General features: G+C 50.5%; 2 protein-coding genes and 1 pseudogene across 2 annotated transcripts; 1 reads left to right on the forward strand and 2 right to left on the reverse strand.

Annotated features, from left to right (window-relative positions):
• The first annotated feature begins 10,456 nt into the window (after positions 1 to 10,456).
• Positions 10,457 to 11,324, forward strand: LOC100278773 (uncharacterized). The gene has a single exon (NM_001151940.2). It carries the CDS (start codon positions 10,618 to 10,620, stop codon positions 11,041 to 11,043), a length of 426 nt encoding a protein of 141 aa, NP_001145412.1. The 5' UTR covers positions 10,457 to 10,617; the 3' UTR covers positions 11,044 to 11,324.
• A 2,631-nt stretch (positions 11,325 to 13,955) lies between these two features.
• On the reverse strand, positions 13,956 to 14,949 carry LOC109944597 (cyclin-dependent kinase C-2-like). Its single transcript, XM_035965438.1, has 3 exons — positions 14,814 to 14,949; positions 14,675 to 14,732; positions 13,956 to 14,531 (listed from the first exon to the last, which is right to left on the reverse strand). The coding sequence occupies exons 1-3, from the start codon at positions 14,879 to 14,881 to the stop codon at positions 14,409 to 14,411; spliced, it is 249 nt and encodes an 82-aa protein (XP_035821331.1). The 5' UTR covers positions 14,882 to 14,949; the 3' UTR covers positions 13,956 to 14,408.
• On the reverse strand, positions 14,945 to 16,654 carry LOC109944379 (cyclin-dependent kinase C-2-like; annotated as a pseudogene).
• Between the last annotated feature and the right edge of the window lie 6,043 nt (positions 16,655 to 22,697).

Here is a 22,697-nt window from a genome sequence, read left to right on the forward strand (position 1 = left end):
TCGCTAGAGCATAACTCGGAGGAAGGAGGAACGGACACGGTGGAAACTCACCAATGGTCGGCCGAGGTAAGGAGACGCTCGCCCACGGGGAGGGGCGGAACTCGCCTGCAGTGGTCACGGCGGCGAGCAATTCGCACACCACAATGACGCAAAACTCCAATTGAACGCGCGACCGGCTTCCCTGGACGATTACGATCCTACTCGGCCCCCCGCCGAGGACGGAAACCACACAGTGACGAGAATCACCAACGGCGGCTGGTTTACCTCCGCGGCACGGCGGTGGCGGGTATATGGCTGGTGTCGCGAGGAGGGGAAAGACGCGGCTATTAAATGGTGAGCAGGGCATAGTACCGGGTCGTACGCCACGCGGTTCGGAGGGTTCGGCCACCAGCAGCACCGGCGTTCTCGCGGCGGTCGTTGCGGCGAAGACTTCGCGCTCGGTTGCGAGGGAGAGAGATGACAACGTGGCCCCACCTGTCGGCGCACTCACGGATTCGGTGTAGCGGGCTGGCGCGAGGAAATCACTAGGTGGGCCGAAATCCCAGCAGTGAGCCCAGTTGCCATGTTTTCCCTTTTTCTTTTTTTTGGATTTTATTTTCTGTTTTCTTTTATCCTTAATTCCTTTAAATCCAAATTTGAATTCAAACCTATTTGGGAATTTGAACCCATTTTAATTGTGTAGTTTGGTCAAACCATCATGGCAAGGTTTCATTTATCCCATATTTTGTTTTATTTTGTATAGTAGTTTTCCTTTACTTCTCCAATTTCTAGAATTGTAAATTAAGTCTCAATTCACAACATTAACATAATTATATTTTATTGATTTTACCATTTGCATATTTCTTTTATCATTATCTTTATGAGGGAATGCACAAACAAAGAAATCACAGCATGATGCACAAATTACTTTAAGTGTCACTAATTAATTAATGACTTTTGAGGTGTTGGTTCACATGCTACAATAAACATAGGCAAAGATCATGTATGTATCTCAACTATGCTTTCATCTTACATTTTTGGGTATTACATGGCGCCTCCTTGGAGAGGCTCTCCAGGTCAGCGATGAGGGCCTCGGATTCGGCGAGGGCCTTGGCGTACTCCACGCACTCCACGTCGCATTCGTACGCGTGCCGGTATGTGGGGCCCGACATCTTGAGATTGAGGTAGGTGTAGTTGGGCACGGCCATGAACTTGGCGTAGCATGGCCTCCCCAGCACTGCGTGGTAGGTTCCTCGGAACCCGACCACCTCGAACGTGAGGGTTTCCCTTCGAAAGTTGGAGGGAGTCCCAAAGCAGACGGGTAGATCGAGTTGTCCGAGGGGCTGGACGCGTTTTCCGGGGATGATCCCGTGAAAAGGCGTCGCGCCCGCCCGGACAGAGGATAGATCGATCCGCAGGAGCCCAAGGGTCTCGGCGTAGATGATGTTGAGGCTGTTGTCTCCGTCCATGAGGACCTTGGTGAGCCTGACGTTGCCGATGACGGGGTCGACAACGAGCGGATATTTCCCTGGGCTCAGCACGCGGTCGGGATGGTCGCCCTGGTCGAAGGTGATGGGCTTGTCGGACCAGTCTAGGTAGACTGGCGCCGCCACCTTTACCGAGCAGACCTCCCGACGCTCTTGCTTGCGGTGTCGAGCCGAGGCGTTCGCCACTTGCCCACCGTAGATCATGAAGCAGTCGTGGACCCCGGGGAACTCTCCTGCCTTGTGATCCTCCTTCTTATCGTCGTTGCGAGCCCTGCCACCTTCCGCAGGTGGCCCGGCCTTGTGAAAGTGGCGCCGAAGCATGGCGCACTCCTCAAGGGTGTGCTTGACGGGCCCCTGATGATAGGGGCACAGCTCCTTGAGCATCTTGTCGAAGAGATTGGCGCCTCCGGGAGGTTTCCAAGGGTTCTTGTACTCAGCGGCGGCGACAAGGTCCGCGTCGACGGCGTCGCGTTTCGCTTGCGACTTCTTCTTGCCTTTCTTCTTAGTGCCGCGCTGGGTGGACGCCTCGGGGACATCTTCCGGCTGGCGGCCCTGGGGCTGCTTGTCTTTCCGGAAGATGGCCTCAACCGCCTCCTGGCCAGAGGCGAACTTGGTGGCGATGTCCATCAGCTCGCTCGCCCTGGCGGGGGTCTTGCGACCCAGCTTGCTCACCAGGTCGCGGCAGGCGGTGCCGGCGAGGAACGCGCCGATGACATCCGAGTCGGTGACGTTGGGTAGCTCGGTGCGCTGCTTCGAGAATCGCCGGATGTAGTCCCGGAGAGACTCTCCCGGCTGCTGGCGGCAGCTTCGGAGATCCCAGGAGTTCCCAGGGCGCACGTACGTGCCCTGGAAGTTGCCGGCGAAGGCTCGGACCAGGTCATCCCAGTTGGAGATCTGCCCCGGAGGCAGGTGCTCCAACCAGGCTCGAGCGGTGGCGGAGAGGAACAGGGGGAGGTTGCGGATGATGAGGTTGTCATCGTCCGTTCCACCCAGTTGGCAGGCCAGCCGGTAGTCCGTGAGCCACAGTCCCGGCCTCGTCTCCCCCGAGTACTTTGTGATAGTAGTCGGGGTTCGGAACCGGGTCGGGAACGATGCCCGTCGTATGGCCCGGCTGAAAGCCTGCGGACCGGGTGGTTCGGGCGAGGGACTCCGATCCTCCCCGCTGTCGTAGCGTCCCCCACGCCTGGGGTGGTAGCCTTGGCGCACCCTCTCGTCGAGGTGGGTTCGACGGTTGCGGTGATGGTGCTCGTTGCCGAGGCGACCCGGGGCCGCAGACGCTGTGTTGCGCGTGCGCCCGGTGTGGACCGAGGCTTCCCGCATGAACCAGGAAGTCGCGGCGCGATGCTCTGAGGGGTACCCCTGCCTTCGGGAGGCAGAGCTTTCGGCCCGTCGGACCGCGACATCCTCCAGGAGATTCTTGAGCTCTCCCTGGATACGCCGCCCCTCGGTGGTTGATGGCTCCGGCATTGCGCGGAGAAGTATTGCCGCTGCAGCCAGGTTCTGGCCGACCCCACTGGAAGCCGGTGGCGGCCTTGCCCTAACATCGTCGGCGATGCGGTGCTGGATGCCCTAGGGTAGATGACGCGCTTCTCCGGCCGGAGCTTGGCCTGCCCATTCCTGCCCGATGTCCCGGCGGAACGGCTCAAGTGTTCCTGCTCCCTCGTCGAGCCTGGCCTGCATCTCGCGGATTTGCTCGAGTTGTGTGTCCTGACCCCCCGCAGGGACTAGGACCACAGCTAGCTCCCGAAGGATGTCAACGCGAGGCGCAGGCCTAGGGGGATCACCGTTTTCTAGTATACCAAGATGGTTGCCTTCGCCGGGACCTCCTAGATCGACGTGGAAACATTCACGACTTGGGCCGCAGTCCTCGTCGCCGAAGCTGCGGCTACCGTCGGAACAGTCGGAAAGGCAGTAGTTGCATGCGGTCATGAAGTCCCGCATGGCACTGGGGTTACCAAGTCCGGAGAAATCCCAACAAAAGTCGGGCTTGTCATCTTCCTCGGAATCCGAGGGCCCGTAGGTCGAGACGGCTGTCAGTCGGTCCCAGGGTGACCGCATACCGTACCCCGGAGGGTTTGGACATGCCTCTATGAAGGCTTCCACCGAAGCGAAGTCGCTTGGTGGGTCGAGGCTGAATCCAAAAGGCACGAGATGGGAATCGGTCGGTACCTCCTGGTCGACGGGCGGTGACGAAGTAGCGTCAGGGGCAGACTGCACCGTCGTCTCGGGTACGAGGGTGACGCCCAACAAGTCCTTTGCGAGCGTGCTGGCGTCGTCCGTCCGCTTGGAGTTGGCGTGTCGCGGGGAAACGTCGCTCGTCTTCGTCTCAGACGCGAGGGCGACGCTCGACGTGTCCCCCGTCGGGGCGCCGGCGCTGTCGACTCGCTCGACAGCCGACGAGGTGCCGCCTCCTGCTTGGCCTTGGTTGCCCCGCCTCCTCCTCCATCGGCGGGGGAGGCGATGGGACAAACCCGAATGTTGTTCTTCCGCCACGTGGGGAAGACGTCGTCGATTCCACCGCCGGCGGGCGGGTTGTTGGTCGCCATTATCGCTGTCGCGCGGCGGAGGAAGGAGTATCATGTCGTAGCTGCCGTCGAGGGACATGAACTCGAGACTCCCGAAACGGAGCACCGTCCCGGGCTGGAAAGGTTGCTGGAGACTACCCATCTAGAGCTTGACGGGCAGTTGTTCGTCAGCACGCAGCAGGCCCCTACCTGGCGCGCCAACTGTCGGCGTTTCGACCCCGGGGGGTCCCTGGACCGACGAGTGAATTGTCGCCGCGTGTCCCAGCTCAGATGGGTCGGCGCGAGACGGAGCACGGAGGGGGGAACAAGGAGACAGGCGTAAAGGGGAAACCTGCGACCTTCGTGTTTGTCCCGCGCCCAGGTCAGGTGCGCTTACAGTAGGGGGTTACAAGCGTCCGTGTGGGAGGGAGCGAGAGGCCTGCACGCGCTGTCCCGTCCTCTCCGTGCGGCCAACCCCCCGTACGAGTGCCCTAGGCCTTCCTTTTATAGGCGTAAGGGGAGGGACCAGGTGTACAATAGGAGATGTAGCAGTGTGCTAACGTGTCTAGCAGAGAGGAGCTAGCGCCCTAAGTACATGCCGTCGTGGCAGCCGGAGAGGTTTTGGCACCCTGTTCATGTGATGTCGTGGCCGTCGGAGGAGCGCTGGAGCCTTGCGGAAGGACAACTGTCGGGGATGTCGAGTCCTTGCTGACGTCTTCTTGCTTCCGTAAGGGGTTGAGAGCCGCCGTCGTCATGGAGCACGCAGGGCGCCATCATTACTTGTTTACCGGGGCGAGCCAGATGGGACGTCGGTCTTGTTCCCCGTAGCCTGAGCTAGCTAGGGGTAGGGTAATGATGGCCCCCCTGTGACGTGGTTGGTCCGAGCTCTGGGTCGGGCGAGGCGGAGGCTCCTCCGAGGTCGAGGTCGAGTCTGTCTTCTGAGGTCGAGGTCGAGTCCGAGCCCCGGGTCGGGCAAGGCGGAGTTCATCGTCTTCCGGGGTCGAGGCCGAGTCCGAGCCCTGGGGTCGGGCGAGGCGGAGTTCGTCGTCTTCCGGGGCCGAGGCCGAGTCCGAGCCCTGGGGTCGGGCGAGGCGGAGTTCGTCGTCTTCCGGAGCCGAGGCCGAGTCCGAGCCCTGGGTCGGGCGAGGCGAAGTTCGTCGTCTTCCGGAGCCGAGGCCGAGTCCGAGCCCTGGGTCGGGCGAGGCGGAGTTTGTCGTCCGAGGCCGAGACGGGGGCCGAGCCCTGGGGTCGGGCGAGACGGAGCTTCCTATGGCGCCTGAAGCCGAACTTGGCTGCTGTCAACCTCACTCTGTCGAGCGGCACAACAGTCGGAGCGACGCAGGCGGCGCTGTCCTCTTGTCAGGCCGGTCAGTGGAGCGGCGAAGTGACTGCGGTCACTTCGGCTCTGTCGACTGAGGGCCGCGCGTCAGGATAAGGTGTCAGGCCATCTTTGCATTAAATGCTTCTGCGATACGGTCGGTTGGTGTGGCGACCTGGCCAAGGTTGCTTCTTGGCGAAGACTGGGCCTCGGGCGAGCCGAAGGTGTGTCCGTTGCTTGAGGGGGTCCTCGGGCGAGGCGTGGATCCTTCGGGGTCGGCTGCCCTTGCCCGAGGCTGGGCTCGGGCGAGGCGAGATTGTGTCCCTTGAGTGGACCGAGCCTTGACTTAATCGCACCCATTAGGCCTTTGCAGCTTTGTGCTGATGGGGGTTACCAGCTGAGATTAGGAGTCTTGGGGGTACCCCTAATTATGGTCCCCGACACTAAAGCACTATGTTTGGTTCTGATGACTAAACTTAACTAAAAGTATTAATTAATATGAATAATGCCTGCATTATCCATATTAAATAAGGTTTTCTCAACTTGCATTAAAGGGAGGCGGTTGGGTAGCGGCGTGCAGTTGGCGAAGCCCACCAGTGAGGCCACACGCTACCTGAGGGCTAGTTTGGAAGTCCAAAATCCGGAAGGGATTGAATGGGCTAAAACCATCTTCTTATTCAAAATTGAATAAGGAGGGGAGTTTAGCCCCTCCAATCCCCTCCGGGCTTGAGGCTCCCAAACTAGCAATGAAAGAGGGGAGGACAGCGGGATAAAAGTACTATTTTAGTCTCTTTTAGCCATCCTTTTGGTGACTAGAAAACCAAAGTTTAGTCATGCTATTTGATTATTTAGAGACTAAAAGTGACTACAGTTTATGTACTAAACTTTAGTCACCCTTGACTAGACGAGACCTTATACAATCTCCAACAACGTCCGATATGTGCTCTTTCCGCTAGATTTAGAGATTCATGTTGTTCGGTACTCGTCCAACAATACCCGGTAAATGAGTCTCTAAATTTTGTCGCACGCCAATCACTCTCTAAATGTGGGGACCTAACGCGTCCTCTATAACCGTAAAACCGAGCAATGTCACTACTATTTTATAATTGTCGTGATGTTTCATGTGGTTGAAAAGGATTTTTTACTGCATAGCATGGGTACTGTAGGTACCACTTGAGAGCACATAGTGGAAGGGTGAATAGGTGATCCTATAAAAATAGCTTAACAAAATAATTTGGTCTAGAATTGGATTAGTGAGATTAAAAACCAAGTTCGAATGAAGAGTATGAGAGGAGAGAGCTTCTTCACTTAATTGCTCTCACAAGGTGAGTATTAAACTTATAGCAATATTGTAAATGGCGTGTAATGCTAGAAAGAGTAGAATCGCAATAAGGTAAAGTAACTTAGACAAGTGAGACAATGATTTTTATCTCGTGGTTTGGTCAAACGTAAAATGCTTGCCTACTCCACGTTATGGCGTCCCATGGATGAGGGTTGTACTCAACCCCTCTCAAGTGATCCAATGATTAACTTGAGTACCATAGTTCTCTTTCTTATCTCAAATTTTTTCCGTTGTGAGGAATCTCCACAATTTGGAATCTCTCACGCCTTACACAGTTGCTCAAATAAACCACAAGAGTAAGGAGGGTAGAGACACACACAAGAGACAAAATCGCAGCAACACGTGCACACAAGTCAAGAGAAAAGCACATGAGACAATGCAACGGAGTTACAACTCAAAACATGTGCTCGAATCTTAATCTATCAAAGCAAAAACGTGGTCGCAGTGTCTCGGTGTTGTAGGATGTTCAAAGGATGCTTGGTGTTATGCTCCATGAGCCTGTGGGTCCTATTTATAGCCCCAATGGAGACCTAGGAGCCGTTGGAGCTCCATTTGGCAGGCTCTAGTTACTTTTCCATGGTTTTGATTGTGTGAATTTGAATTGAATTCAAATTTGGATTCAACATTTGTATCCTCGTCCGCACTTGTATGGGTATACATATCTAATATCTTGTTTCTCCTTATGGATTGTATGGTGCCCTTCTTTGTTCCATCCCCATATGGTGCTCCTCGTCTATATTGTGCTCGTACTCCTTTTCATTCTCTTGCAGACGCAAGTACAATAGTGTTCCAAGCAACAAAAAAATACAGAGAATAAAAAACTGGTAAATACACATATATTTTTATGAATTGGACATGAGTTTTAGACCGACAACACTGTTTTGAGTTCATAAATTTATTGGTCCATGCATGGAGTATGTTTTTTTTATGAATTTGGTTGGAGACGACTAACGCGCTTGTATGTTTTGATTTTTGTAAAGATTATTATTCCTTGTGTGATTATTTAGTCAGTATTCTCTTCCTATTTACTGTGCTCAATTAAGTGTTACTTCATCTTTATCCCAGTATAAATTAACTTTAGCTCGTGGACTAAACGAGTCAGTGGCAAATGAGCGGAGGCAAGTTAGCCCTTTCTCAGCTTGTTGCCTCAACGAGCCCATCCGAGCCACTCGATCGGCTCCATCCACCCCTAGTCGTACGTGCAAACATCTACGTGCCGCCAAAAGGCTAGTCAAGTCGAGGACGCCAGGGTTTGCCGGGCGTGCCGTGTCGTGTCATGCGTGTGAATTCCAGCAAAGACGGGATGGCCTGCAACTGCACGCTTGCTTGCCCATTGGCCATTGCATTGCCCACAAGGTTTCCGTCAAGGTGATGGTGTGACTTGGTACGTAAGAGTATCCCGTCGTGGATGCAAACAAATATTTTCGCTACTGGTTTTAAATTTGTCACTTTTGTTTTACCCGCAAAGCCGTGGCCCTGTTTTTTTTTTTTTTGCGCACGAGTCGGACCGCGTCAACTGAAATAACAGAAGAGATCAATGACGACAGTGCATCAACTATAGATATCCAGAAAGCATGTGGCCCGTTAGTCCGGCACAAAACACGGTTTTTTTGGCTCGACACTAGCCCGGCCTGGATAGCTACGTGCCTAGGCCTAGCCCGACACAGAGCACATGTCCTAGCCCGACACAGAGCACATGTCCTAGCCCGACACAAAAGCACATGTCGTGTCTAACACCTCTTTGAGCCCGTTGGGCCAGCCTGAGCACGACCCAATAATAGCTGGGCCTTATGACCGGCCCGCTCCACAATAAAAACAGCCCACCCCCACCGGCCACCTCCACTCGGCCACTCCCCAACGCCAGCCGCCAGCAGCCTAGCCCACGTCTCGCCCATTGCTCGGTCGCCATGTGTGTGTATAATTAACCCTAACCCTAAAGCCACTCGTCCACTCCGCCCACTTGCCGCTCTGTGCTCTCCCTCTCTATCTCTCCGTTGCGCTCTCGGCTCTCGCATTCTCGCCTCTCGTCGTCTCTCGGTCCCTCAGGATTCCGGTGCTCCCTGCCTTCATGTGACCGGCCGACCGTTCCTCCATCGTCGCTGCCTCGTCGGTCTCGGTCGTGCTAGTGCTCGAGTGGCGTGGTGCTCGTGGTCCCTGCTCCGGCTCCTCCAATCGACCCCCTCTTACCTGTGTACCTAGACCTTAATGGCGCCAGCGCCGACGACTATGAACTGGTGCTTGGTGCTCCGGATCTGCTCCTGACTATGAGGTGTGTGATCCGTGAGGAACCAATGCGCGTCGGCTCCATCCATCTCAACGACGAGTCGGTGACAGAACCGGTGCTCCGGATCTACTTACTACTGCTCACTAGTGCCATCTCCTATACAACACAGAGGTAACTAGATCTGCTTTGGATCTACTCCTCTGTGGTGTTCATCTGCTCTCCTCTGGTAAGCTCCTAATCTGGTTGTTATGTGATGAACTAATGTTTCTTGGAATCTTGGAATCCTGGTCTGCTTGCTGTGAACCAGATGTACCGGTAACACCATCGACAAGTCGTGTTAGGCAGAGAGGTAACCTGATCCTGATCTGCCTTGATCTTTTGTTTAGGTTTTGATTCCTATGAACTGTTGTTTAGGGTTTGGGATTATTTTCCTATGAATTGCTTTACGGGCCAGCCCGGCATGGTCATGCAGTGAGTGAAACTCGTCGAGCGGCACGACCCGACACGGTTAAGGGTTCAGATTTAACCATGCGGGGCTCAATGGGTCGAACCAGAACATGTTCGGGCTGGTCCGGGCCGTGCCGCCTGTTTAGACATATATAACATCGACTCTGTAGTTGGCTATTCTTTGTGAGAAAAAGATGTATCTTTGGCTTATATCAGCGAAATAAAAAAAACTAGCTTGTTGGAAGTGCGCATGCACCCGCGTGTTTACTGCTTACCTTGCACGCAACCTCTCGCTAGCCATAGGGATGATAACGGATCAGGATATAAGGTGTTGTTTGGTTCACAAAATATAATATAAATGGTGATGGTAATGATTTACACTTGAATATCGACAATAACAAGTTTGAATAGGTCGATATAGATTTCTTGTGTGGTATTCGATCACGGTTGGACTTAAACGAACATCATTTAACGTTATCGCTTACCCATTACATTACCAATATGTGAACTAAACGATATCTTAAATGTTTCTTCACAATAAGTTAAGTCGCTTAATTAATTTTAGTTTAAAAATAAATATGAATCGAGTCTGATCTTAATCTGATTTAATCCTTAAATTTTCTAGTATAAAATCTAGAGACTCATTACCACGGTACGATGTCTTCCGTGGTTACTCATGCCCGGTCTATGTGCAGAAGCACTTGCTGTGGTACATGGCAGTGTGGTTAAGTACGTATCTGACAAGTCCCTTGTATGCATCCACCATGATCAATTGCCATCTTTATTTCGCAAAAAAAAAGTGAATTCTCATGGTCGCCCCGCGCGTCCACCACAATTTGGTCGTGCCCGTGCCCGTGCGAGCGAGATCACGTCTGGCGGACTCGGCTCTCGGCCGTCATCACCCTTGATCTAGTACGCATTAGCCTCCCGTTGCATTGGCAGTCCACTCCCACCCAACCCAACGGTCAGTTCAGCGGACCCCGCGCCCCACCACGTCCGTCGCCAGGGGACCCGGGCCCGCACGCCAGCCGCACCGACGGACCAGCTCAAACGTCAGGACCGCTGGACCTCGGCGGCGAGGCGAGAGTGCGAGACCGACCGAGTCAGTTTCGTTACGCAATAATAAAAGCCCGCACGGTTCGACCCGTCCCGGATCTTGCAGGTCGGCTCACCCAACACCCATAATTTCTCTGATTCGCCTCCTCCACTACCACTAGGGCGCTCGCCTCTCCTCCTCTGGCTCTGATCCACTCTTCTCTCCACGAAAGTACGAGACCAACCAGACCAGTCCAGCCGCAGCACGCAGCCAGCCAGCCATGGCCGTGGCTTGCGCGTCGCTTGCGGTTGCGGGCAGGTGGGAGATCGGGGGCCTGTTCACGGAGGCGGAGCTGGCGGTGGCGGACCAGCTCGTGCAACTCAGCGGCAGCGGCGGAGGGGACGAGGAGGCGGCGTCGTCGGAGTCGCCGCGGTCGGTGAACACGTGCGCGGGCGCCGCGGCGTGGGAGGAGCGAGAGGAGGCGGCCGCCGGTCCCGCGCTGGGGGCGATGGAGCTGGACAGGAGGGCGAGGAAGAGGTACCGCCTCCTGTCCGACGTCTACGCCGCCACGAGGCCGGTGGCCGGCGCCGGCACCGGCGCGGACAACGCCAGGAAGAGGAAGCGGGGTCACGAGCCGACCGAGGCGGAGCCGCGGAGGCGGGTACGACGATCAGGTAGGTACGACGACGGAGATCAGTACTTGTAGAATCTAGATGGAATATTACGGAGGTAGGAGATGGGAGGGAAGCGCTTCTGTCTGTGTAATTATCGAAGAGTAGTAGGGTCTGTTCTGCAATGTCAGTCTCCTTTAGCTTTTCAAAGTTCTCCTAGTAGTAGAAGAGAAGGGCACAGCAGCCAGCAAACAACAAAGGCAAGCTAGTTTGTACAGAAAGCTGTTGGTCGTACTGCTACGTTTTGAATTCAAGATTTGGATCCGAACTGTGGGGGGTGGGCAGCAAGATATTTATTTTCAGATCAGAGATCACGAAATGAAGTCTTCTGTCTTCCTCCCATAGTGCGGCTACCGCCCCTATATATTACCATTGTGGTTTTGTGTGTGGCCTGGCCTCATTTGAGATTGTAGCCCCCTTGTTCCTTTCCTTCCTTCATGTCCTCATTGCCAAAGGGGTGTTTGGTTTGAGGAATCACTTCATTCAAAATGTGGTGGTGCATCATGGGTCCATTCCTCAAATTTGGTGGGATGACCTCATGCCTCATATTAGTACTAACTAAATAACTATAAGAAATGAGGTGATGATGAATCAACTCAATCCATTCCACAAACCAAACAAAAAAGTGAGGAGTGAGAAGACGATGAATTAGATCATTCCTCAAACCAAACAGCTTAAAAATGTTCCCCCGGGATCCATATGTGGCGCCGTGCTGCCGTCGCCGCCGTCCACGCCATTCCAGGCTTCTGTTGCAAGCATCCGAGTATACAAACAGGCCACGCACAACAAGCTTTGAGAATACGACACGAAGCACAAGCATATGGAGGTCCGAGGCACAAGCATGCATGGAGGAACGTTTCAAAAGCGGCATTTCCCAGCATGCAGAGCTCTCCGGAGGTCGTGGATCAGAGATTTACACAGACCGTCTGGCGTCTGCTTTGAACTGGCGCCTTGATCAAGTCGTAGTATGCAGGCACTACGTACCCATTTTATTTCGCACACGAAAACTATATATATATATATATATATATATATATATATATATATATATATATATATATATATATATATATAGGGAAGAGGTAATGGAAGTCCTGGGCTTCTGTTAGTGGGCGAAGCCCTAGCCAGGGAGACCGGTCGGGTCGCGTTCGGCCCACTGGACGCCAGCCTGCGCCATTTATGCAAAGGATAAACACGTATCTCGGCTTACACGCGACATGCAAATACGCAACCATAAATATGTGTACAAATGTGCATAACTCATGCATAAATGGAATCTTTGCATGCCAGGAATCGCGCGCACGAATATTTGCATGTGCTTGACGTTTACGACTGCATAACGTTGTTATACATGATATCGTAAACCATGCAAACGTTTAAAATCTACCACCGGATTTGAGATAAGGCAATACGTGATCTTCGTGCGCATAAATAAAGGCGCAGTTACGGCAGGAAACTAATACAACTTTACAGTCGCGTCCACGTTCGCAAGCATGCGTCAGCCATGCATATGATAGCCACGATTCCCGGATGAGACGTGACAGGTGATATACGCACGCATAAATATATGTAGAAAATGTGCATAAATCATACATAGAAGGAATCTTTTGGACCACGAATCACGGGAACGAATATTACCATGTGTACACCGTTTACGACTGCATAACGTTGTGTAACATAATAGCGTAAACCATGCAACATTTAAATATCCACCGGTTTGAGATAAGGAAAGACGTGCTCCACGTTCGCGTAAATAAAGGCACAGTTACGGGAGGAAACAAATTCTCATTTACAGCCGCTCGTCCATGTTCGTATCTGTGATATTGGCGGCGGTTAACGACTGCATAACGATGCGTAAATAAACCGTTTACGACTGCATAACGATGTGTAACATGATAGCATAAACCATGCATTATATAAATCTTGACCGGTTTGATATAAGGAAAGACATGCTGCATAATCGCGTAAATAAAGGGACAGTTACGGTTTGAGGAGCATTAGTAGAAGGAAATAAATTTTAATTTATAGCCGCAGTTCGTGGGTTCTGCTCGGGCGGATTCCAGCGTAAAACGTGAGCTAAAACAGCGTAAATGAGTACGAATTTTAGCGTAAATCATACAACATTTAAATAACTAGAATATTTGGCGCCTCCTAGGCGCCCTGTAATTAATGAAGACATATGCTAATGTCTCCTTTTTTTCCCCCTTCTTTTGTCGAAATAAAACCTATAACATTACAACAAGGATTTAGATGGAAACTGTCCCAACGTAGAAACCAAGTTGTTAAGTTTTAACAAATCAATACCCTTTTCAACATCTGCTCACCTTGGTTCACTCAGCTCTGGTTCTCCTTCCCTTTATGCCAAAATCAATTCCATCAAGTCTACCAATAGCATCTTCAACATCACATTCATCTTCCATGTAGATGAATGCAAACCCTTCATGTTGACACACAAGGAGAAAATAAAAGTGGCTGATTGTTCAAAGAAATTACAGTATGGTCCAAACCGGAAACAAAAAAGCGCAACAAGATGAATCGAGATGCAGTATTTGCAGGAATTTTTTCTAAGATAGCCTCACAAATCTACACTCGACAAGCTAGAATAAACAGGAACATACCTTGTATATGTTGAACCAAACTATGTCAGAATACAACAATCCAAACATTCATGGTACATTAAGGAATTGGTGGCTCCACTTCTCTCCACTCTCCAAACGGCCATGAGATTGACATGGTTGGATTGGCAAATAATTGGTGATCAGGCAGGGGAGGATGATGCATGTGAACATATGCCATGGTGGACTATCAATGCCTGGAGATGGACCAGGCAGGAGGTGATGGTTCAAGCAGAGGCAGGGACAGTAGAACCAGACCAACAACCAGGAAGAGCAAATATGCTCCATGATATTCTTGCGGCAAAGATATAATTGACTACCAAACCTAAATTTGAAGAAAAAACTTCTTTTTCTAAATTTAACCCAATACACACTTGTTCAATGACATAATAATAAAACATAGATATAAGATGATTTTCCTGACGGTTATTCTTCTACCCTCTCTGGTACGCGTAAGATTCAGATGTTTTGTTTGTCTCTACATTTGGATAGTAGCTGAATATTTTCCATGCTTAAAAATTATTACTCCGGAGAGAGTAACTGATTAATTGGACAAGAATTTAGTACTAACCCTTCAATGGCATTCATGTCTGATTTCGGCCCTGTCGCTTCCTCATCGTGGACTCCCTTTGGTCGCGCCCTCAGGGATAGGCGGGTGGCAGGAGCGCCTGCTGCCCCGACCGGACCAACTGGCACCGCACGGCCACCGAGATGCTGAGCAGGATCGAGATACAAAGGCTATCACCCTGGTGGCGATGAGCACGGATCTGAGGAGGCTTCGTCGATCATGGCCGCCTGCACAGCCGACGCCATCTGGGGGCCCGTATCCTCATGGTGTTCACGGTCGCGCTCATCGCTCGTGAAGTCCAGAAATATTCCTCATCAAGTGCATCTTTTGCTGATATCCTCTGAATAATTTTAAAAAAGTGAAAACTTGTTGAGACATGAAAAACAGATCTAAATAGTATTTGTAGACAGCAAATAGCACCAAAAAAACATCAAATGGCCAAACAAATAAAACTTTCTGTAAAATTCACACAATGTAGTATACCTGTGATGGATCTAAAGTCAACATCTTCTCTAACAGATCCAGTGCATGCCGATCAAAACTATAATTATACAGAACAATGAGCAATAATCAGGTGACTTAAAAGCCATATAGGTGCAAATATACGTCATGTATCACTCACTGTTTAAAGAAGTCTTTAACTCGTCTCTTTAATGGCCGGTGAGGCTTGAAGTTGTTGTACCATGGCATTTTTGTGACACCAGGCCAGATTGTGTCGTCAGGGGTACCACAAAGCTCGAAGATCTTAGTCAGCTACTCTGGCTGCATGAATAGCATAGCATCACAAGGAGATGCAATTGTAAGTAAATGAAGGCAATGATGGAAATCTATGCAACAATATAGCTAAAGACATGAAGCATAAGATATGCTGAACAGCATATGTATGTGACTGATCATTCTATGAATGCAACAGCAAACATAATAGCTGGCAGTTTATTTAACCAAGGCGTAAGGAAACACAAAGGGACTAAAGTAAACATATGTGCTCACAGATTTGGTAATGGGCAATACTAACGAACCAGGGAAATAACACGCAAAGACCTAAAAAAATCTACCTCATTCTTTCCAGGCAATATTGGCTTCCCATTGAGCAGTTCTGCAAAAATACAGCCCACTGACCACATGTCAACGGCTGGATTATACTTTGTGCTTCCAAGTAGCAACTCTGGAGGTCAGCAACTACAATCCAGGAAGACAATAAGAACCTTGCGATAACAACTGTAAACATGATAACAGAACCAGTGAAAATAGACAATACCTATACCACAAAGTGATCACACGGTTGGTAAGGTTTCCATTGTGATCGCTGGAGAATGATCTTGCAAGGCCAAAATCAGCAAGCTTTAAGTTACCCTCGTTATCTATCAAGAGGTTAGATCCTACAACAAAGTATCAAATACAATATGTTAGCTCAACAAGAACAAATAAAATGAATAAGGAAAACAAGGAAAACCCAGCAGAGATGTGCACAGCTAATACCCTTGATGTCTCGATGCAGGACTTGGTTGACGTGACAATAGTGTAGGCCTGTAAGCAGCTGCTTCATGTAACACTGGAACAAGGCCACACATCACAAGATCATTTCATCAAGGATAAAACCATGACACATCCAAAGCAAAGCACTGCAGTTACTTGGATAGGTGGTTATACCTTAATCTGTGGCACAGTGAACCGCATTCCTGGTCTATCAGCAAGCCCAGTGAGGTCATGATCCATATACTCGAAAACAATGTAAATGCTCCCCTTGTACTTGTTGTCGTCAACTAATTAAAAAACACAAATAATTTGTGCCAAACATTACCATTGCTCTATCTTAACCCTAAAAAATAAAGCAGTGGAACTCAATCACAAGATAGAGCTCGCCATACTTGACCTCCCTTGCTCGTCCCGCTCTGGGCCTGCAACAACAACCCCGAATCCAATCATCAGCACGCCAGTGGACAAAAACAAGTAGACATACGCACATCTAATTCATTTTTATTTGTGGTTGTAACCACCTGGGGAAGTGACGATCTCCTTGAGCTTGATAACGTTCTGGTGGTGAAGCTTCTTCAGGATCTTGATCTCGCGTATGGCGGTGATCGGGAACTGTGGCGACACAGCCAGGTCAGAGCCAAAAACGAAGCCGCAAGAGGAAGTAGCAGGGAGGGCACACTCACCCCTTCCCGCTCGTTGTCCATGCGGATCTTCTTGAGCGCGACAATCTCGTTGGTGCCCGTCTCCTTCGCCATGTACACTTGTCTGGCGGCGGCGACCGAGTAATGAAGCGAATCGGCGGATTAGGCGAGTAGACAGGTAGAGAAATCATCAGATCGATTAGGGCTGATGGGATGGGAGGGGGGGTTACCCGTAAGTGCCCTCGCCGATCTGCTCGAGCTTCTCGAAGCAGTCGACGCTACGGGAGCCCCATGACGGGGCCTCGTCTAGGTTGAGCTAGCCAGGTACCGCCACCGCCATGGACGCCGGAACCAGAGGGGGTGAGGCTACAACCCTCCTTCCGAATCGGGTCGGGTACGATTGGGCTCTCGAGTCTCGACTGTCGCGGCCGTGAACACCATGAGGAAACGACGACCCATGTGAGGGAGCCTGCCCTGGAGGCGTGAGATCTAGCACGCCGGGACCACCACCTAGCAGTGACCGCGGCCGTGAACACCATGAGGTGGCGCCGGCGGCCATCCATGGGACGGAGGCGGAGCCGCCCTCTCGCTTGCGCGTGCAGTGGGTGGGCCGTGAGTCGAAGAGGGGAAGGAGGCGGATGTCAACGCGAATGGTTCTGCTGAATCAAATGAAAAGCTCGGGTCCGGCCATCGCACACGCGTCGGCACGCGCGCGGTGAGGAGCCCGCGAAGTGCGGAGAGGCGTCGAAACCGGGTCACGTTTTAATACTTTAGATGCCCTCCTGATGATTACAGTAGTACAGTTTTAATAATTTACCCTGGGGCTATACATGCTGACTGAATTTCTGTGTTATTTCCAACTGCACATATATATTTTTATTCTCTATTGTTTCAACGTGTATTTACACTGTATATATACGTATGTAGCACAGTATACAACAGTCGTTAACTAAATTGTGATGGCGACTGATATGAGAGATCGATTCTCTAGATCGTCGGACTATGGATGTTGAGCAACGAAACCCTATTCCGAACAATGCTCCTGAACACCACCTCGCTGCCGCTCTCGCACTCGTCGATGCATCGCTCAAGCTCCTCGTGCTTCTCCTGCGCGACATCGGCTGTCGTCGGCGTCTCCGGCTTCTTGGCGAAGGCAGCAACCACGAAGGCCGTCAGGGCCTTCTTGTTCGAGCACGACGACGCGGCGGCAGACACGGACGCGACGGCCGAGAACACGGCGGCGGAGGCGGAGGCGCTGGCGGCCGCGACGTCCATGAGCGCGGCGGCCATCTCGGCCTCCTCGGCGGTTCCGCTCCCGCCGAGCCCAGCCCCAGCAGGCAGGCGCGCGACGGACCTGGCGGCGAGGCGGGCGAGCTCCCTGTGGAGCGCCACCGTCGCTCGTTCCTGGTGGAGCGCCACCGTCGGTCGCCTGCCTCGAGGCGACACCGCTGCTGGCCCCCAGGATCACCGCCGCTCGCACGCCCGAGGGAACCACCGCCGCCGCTAAAACCTAATCCCTGACGGCGTGGGGGTGTTTTTATAGTGTCAACGTGGGACTGAATAATTGTGAACGCGTGAGCCGGATCGTGGGCCTGATGCACGTAATATGCGCAGACTATATTTGCATAAACTGATACACACATCAGCATAACTCGTATTATAATTTAGCGTAAGCACAGTTAGGTACAATAAACCAAAAAGGATATGTTGCGGTCTGCGCACCTGGTCAGGGCTTCCTGTAGTTAAATAGAGCTCAGGACTCTAAATACTATATATATATATAGGGGGTTTCACTTTGCTGACGGGAGGGCTAGTTATGTTCTCACCGAGCCACCTTACCCGGTAGTATTCAAACGGAGAACAGGAGAATAGAGCCACAAGATGAGCATTTTCGTTGATCTGGATGATATAACTAGTAAATATGTTCCTCCCCATGTCAACATATTTTATTGTTTAGGGGGAATTACACTTACTTGTTTTCTAGTACAAGTCGCTACCGGTTTTGCTATGACTTTTATATATATATATATATATATATATATATATATATATATATATATATATATATATATATATATATATATATATATATATCATGTGCACCACCAATGCAAGTATGATATGACCGCTAGCTATATATTGTGTTTTTCATTTCTCTTCCCGGTCCAAAAAAAAAAGACAAGCTGCTCACTATTGTCACTGTCGAATAGATCGATGGTTATCCGTGAGGAAATGATAATGACCGCGCTAATCACACGTTTCCTACTGTGCACATGAGCAGCGCGCGTGTGGCACAGCCACATGATAACGAATGGCCTATAATTCATTGCACAATTTTTTTTTCTAAGCAGTTTCGTCGTTTTTTCAAAGCTTATGTACGTGGGAACGTTGCCGCGTGCCCACTGAAACGCATGTTAATTTGGTATTCTGTAAAGTATAACGGAACGGGTGTCTGTTACTAGTAGCTAGCCTGCTTGTTACGCGATGTCATAGTTGCCGACCGTTTTTAGGTATAAACGACGTGTGCAAATGGCAGCTCGCACCGAAAGCCGTTCACGCGGAGATATGGAACCGAGCAGTCCTTGGTGACGTGTATGTGCTCAAACAAGTCCAACATATGATAAGAACATAACGCTACTAAATAGTAGCACCTCGCTAAGTGAAGTAGGACGAACGAGCGAACTATAAAAAGGAAGACTCATATCTTTCTTAACCTTTTAGCTAAGATAATATGGGAACGAGCGAGCTATAAAAAAAGTTATTTTTTTTGTGCGTAGGTCGTAGGGTCCACTTGTCACTGGATCCTCTAATGTCGTATAACTATTGTATTATACTTATCGTTCAATATGATTAATATTGTACCGTCCCGATGTCCGTTCTAAAGAAATGACAGTAACACAGGAGGAGCTAGCGGCGAACGAACTCGGAACTGAAAAGTCAGAAGGAAGTTTATCATGCATGGTACGGTTGTTCATAGTCATCGTGTGATTGTGAATGTTAGATTACCTGTCTAGGGTTTGGGGTCTTCCCCATGTAATTACTATCTCAACCCTTTGTAATGGGCCAGGCCTAAATACCTAAGTCTATTAATACTACACCCAACCCTGATTAGGGTTAGGGTTTTTCCATTCCAACTTGGTACCAGAGTTAGGTTCTCTTCCCTCCCACCCACAGCCGCCGGGCTGCTTCCCCACAGCCGCTGGGCTGCTCCCCCTCCCAGTCGGCGGCCTCCCAGCAGCCGCCTCCGCCCGGCTCTCCCACCGGCGGCACGCGGCTCCACCCTCCCCGGCTGCGCCCGCCAGGAGCTCCTGCAGCCGCCGCGCTCTGCACCTCTGCTAGCCGGCCGCCGCGCTGAGAGCACCTAGAGGGGGGTGAATAGGTGATCCTGTAAAAACTTAAACTTATAGCCACAAAACTTGATTAGGCGTTAGCACAGTTTATGCCAAGTGGCTAGAGAGGAGTCAAAACACAATAACCACAAGAATCCAATCACAGAGATGACACAGTGGTTATCCCGTGGTTCGGCCAAGTACAAAACTTGCCTACTCCACGTTGTGGCGTCCCAACGGACGAGAGTTGCACTCAACTCCTCTCAAGTGATCCAATGATCAACTTGAATACCACGGTGTTCTTGCTTTTCTTTTCTCAATCCCGTTTGCGAGGAATCTCCACAACTTGGAGCCTCTCGCCCGTACAAAAGATGTTCACAGAGAATCACAGAGCAAAGGAGGGATTAGCAACTCACACACGACACAAAGATCACAGCGAATACGCACACACAAGACCCAGACTTGAGCTCAAAAGACTAGCACACTAGAACGGAGCTCAAATCACTAGAATGTCGAACAAGTGCGCGAGATTGATGTGTGAGTGATCAAGAGTGCTCAAGGAATGCTTGGTGTGCTCCTCCATGCGCCTAGGGGTCCCTTTTATAGCCCCAAGGCAGCTAGGAGCCGTTGAGAACACAACTGGAAGGCTATCCTTGCCTTCTGTCGTCGGGCGCACCGGACAGTCCGGTGCACACCGGACACTGTCCGGTGCCCGATTTGTTTCCATAATAGGCGCAGCCGACCGTTGCAGACCGTTGCAGATCTGGAGCACCGGACAGTCCGGTGCACACCGGACAGTCCGGTGCTTCCTTCCGACCGTTGGCTCGGCCACGTGTCGCGCGCCGATCGCACGACCGACCGTTGGCTCACCGGACAGTCCGGTGCACACCGGACAGTCCGGTGAATTTTAGCCGAAGTCGCCGGAGAAAAACCCGAGAGCGGCCTCTTCGGCCGAGGCGGCCTGGCGCACCGGACACTGTCCGGTGCCCCACCGGACACTGTCCGGTGCACCACCGGACAGTCCGGTGCCCCAGACCGAAGCAGCTCCTTGGCTGCACACAGCCAAGTCTTCTCTTCTCTTCTTCTTTCTGTTTCTAACACTTAGACAAATATATTAGTACACAAAACCAATGTACTAAGACTTAGAAACATACCTTTGCTCTAGATTTGCACTTTGTTCATCCATGGGCATAGATTCATATTTAAGCACTTGTGTTGGCACTTAATCACCAAAATACTTAGAAATGGCCCAAGGGCACATTTCCCTTTCAATCTCCCCCTTTTTGGTGATTTATGCCAACACAACATAAAGCAACTAGAACAAGTGCAAAATCACTTCAAATAAAAACTAACTTTGAGTTTTATTCAACTTTGGCATATATGGATCATCTTTTGCCACCACTTGGTTTGTTTTTGCAAATCAAACTCAAATCTCTATCTCTAAGTCAAACACACATGTTGAAGCATAAAGAGAGTCATTCCAAAAGAGATTTATCAAGGATTTCAAAAACCCCCCCTATTTCCCATAGTCATTACTTCTCCCCACAAGAAACCAACTTTTGGCGAAAGAGACAATGCAAGAGTTTTGAACAAACCAAATACTCTATTCTACTATTTTCAAAATCTCTCAAGTGGTAGCTGATCCATTTATTGCTTTGGCCTTTATTTTCTCCCCCTTTGGCATCAAGCACCAAAACGGGATCAATCTTGGCCCTTGAACCCCATTGCCTCACCAAAATCTTCAATTAAGAGCCAATGACAATAAGAGTTCATGAGATGAACTTGGAATAAGTTACCCTCTCATCGGAATGCAGTGGAAGTCTTTCATGGTCCAAGTCCACCTTTTCCCTTTCAATTCTCCTTCGAGACTAAATCAAGCAAACTCAAGCATGTGGTTAGTCTCAAAGGGTCAAGTTGTAACACATCTCCCCCTAAACATGTGCATCACTTTGCAACGGACTTGTGAGGTCCAGGGAGTGTTTGTACAACTTGAGCACCACAATAAGCAACAGAATGAAGAATGAACTTGATCAAATGCATAAACACATGTATGCTACAATTCAATCCAAGTTCCGCGAATCTAAGACATTTAGCTCACTAAGCAACCTGCAAAAGGTCTTCTCATCTAGAGGCTTAGTGAAGATATCAGCTAGCTGGTTCTCGGTGCTAACATGAAACACTTCGATATCTCCCTTTTGCTGGTGGTCTCTCAAAAAGTGATGCCGGATGTCTATGTGCTTTGTGCGGCTGTGCTCAACAGGATTTTCCGCCATGCGGATAGCACTCTCATTATCACATAGGAGTGGGACTTTGCTCAGATTGTAGCCAAAGTCCCGGAGGGTTTGCCTCATCCAAAGTAGTTGCGCGCAACACTGTCCTGCGGCAACATACTCGGCCTCAGCGGTGGATAGGGCAACGGATGTTTGTTTCTTAGAGTTCCATGACACCAGGGACCTTCCTAAGAATTGGCACGTCCCCGATGTACTCTTCCTATCGACCTTACATCCAGCATAGTCGGAGTCTGAGTATCCAACCAAGTCAAAGGTAGACCCCTTTGGATACCAGAGCCCGAAGCAAGGCGTAGCAACTAAATATCTAAGGATTCGCTTCACCGCCACTAAGTGACACTCCTTAGGATCGGATTGAAATCTAGCACACATGCATACGCTAAGCATAATATCCGGTCTACTAGCACATAAATAAAGCAAGGAACCTATCATTGACCGGTATGCTTTTTGATCAACGGACTTACCTCCTTTGTTGAGGTCGGTGTGTCCGTCGGTCCCCATCGGAGTCTTTGCGGGCTTGGCGTCCTTCATCCCAAACCGCTTTAGCAGATCTTGCGTGTACTTCGTTTGGGAGATGAAGGTGCCGTCCTTGAGTTGCTTCACTTGGAACCCAAGGAAGTAGTTCAACTCGCCCATCATCGACATCTCGAATTTCTGCGTCATCACCCTGCTAAACTCTTCACAAGACTTTTGATTAGTAGAACCAAATATTATGTCATCGACATAAATTTGGCATACAAACAAATCACCATCACAAGTCTTAGTAAAAAGA

The sequence above is a fragment of the Zea mays genome, chromosome 2 (genome assembly GCF_902167145.1).
Source record: "Zea mays cultivar B73 chromosome 2, Zm-B73-REFERENCE-NAM-5.0, whole genome shotgun sequence".
NCBI classification, from domain to species: Eukaryota; Viridiplantae; Streptophyta; class Magnoliopsida; order Poales; family Poaceae; genus Zea; species Zea mays.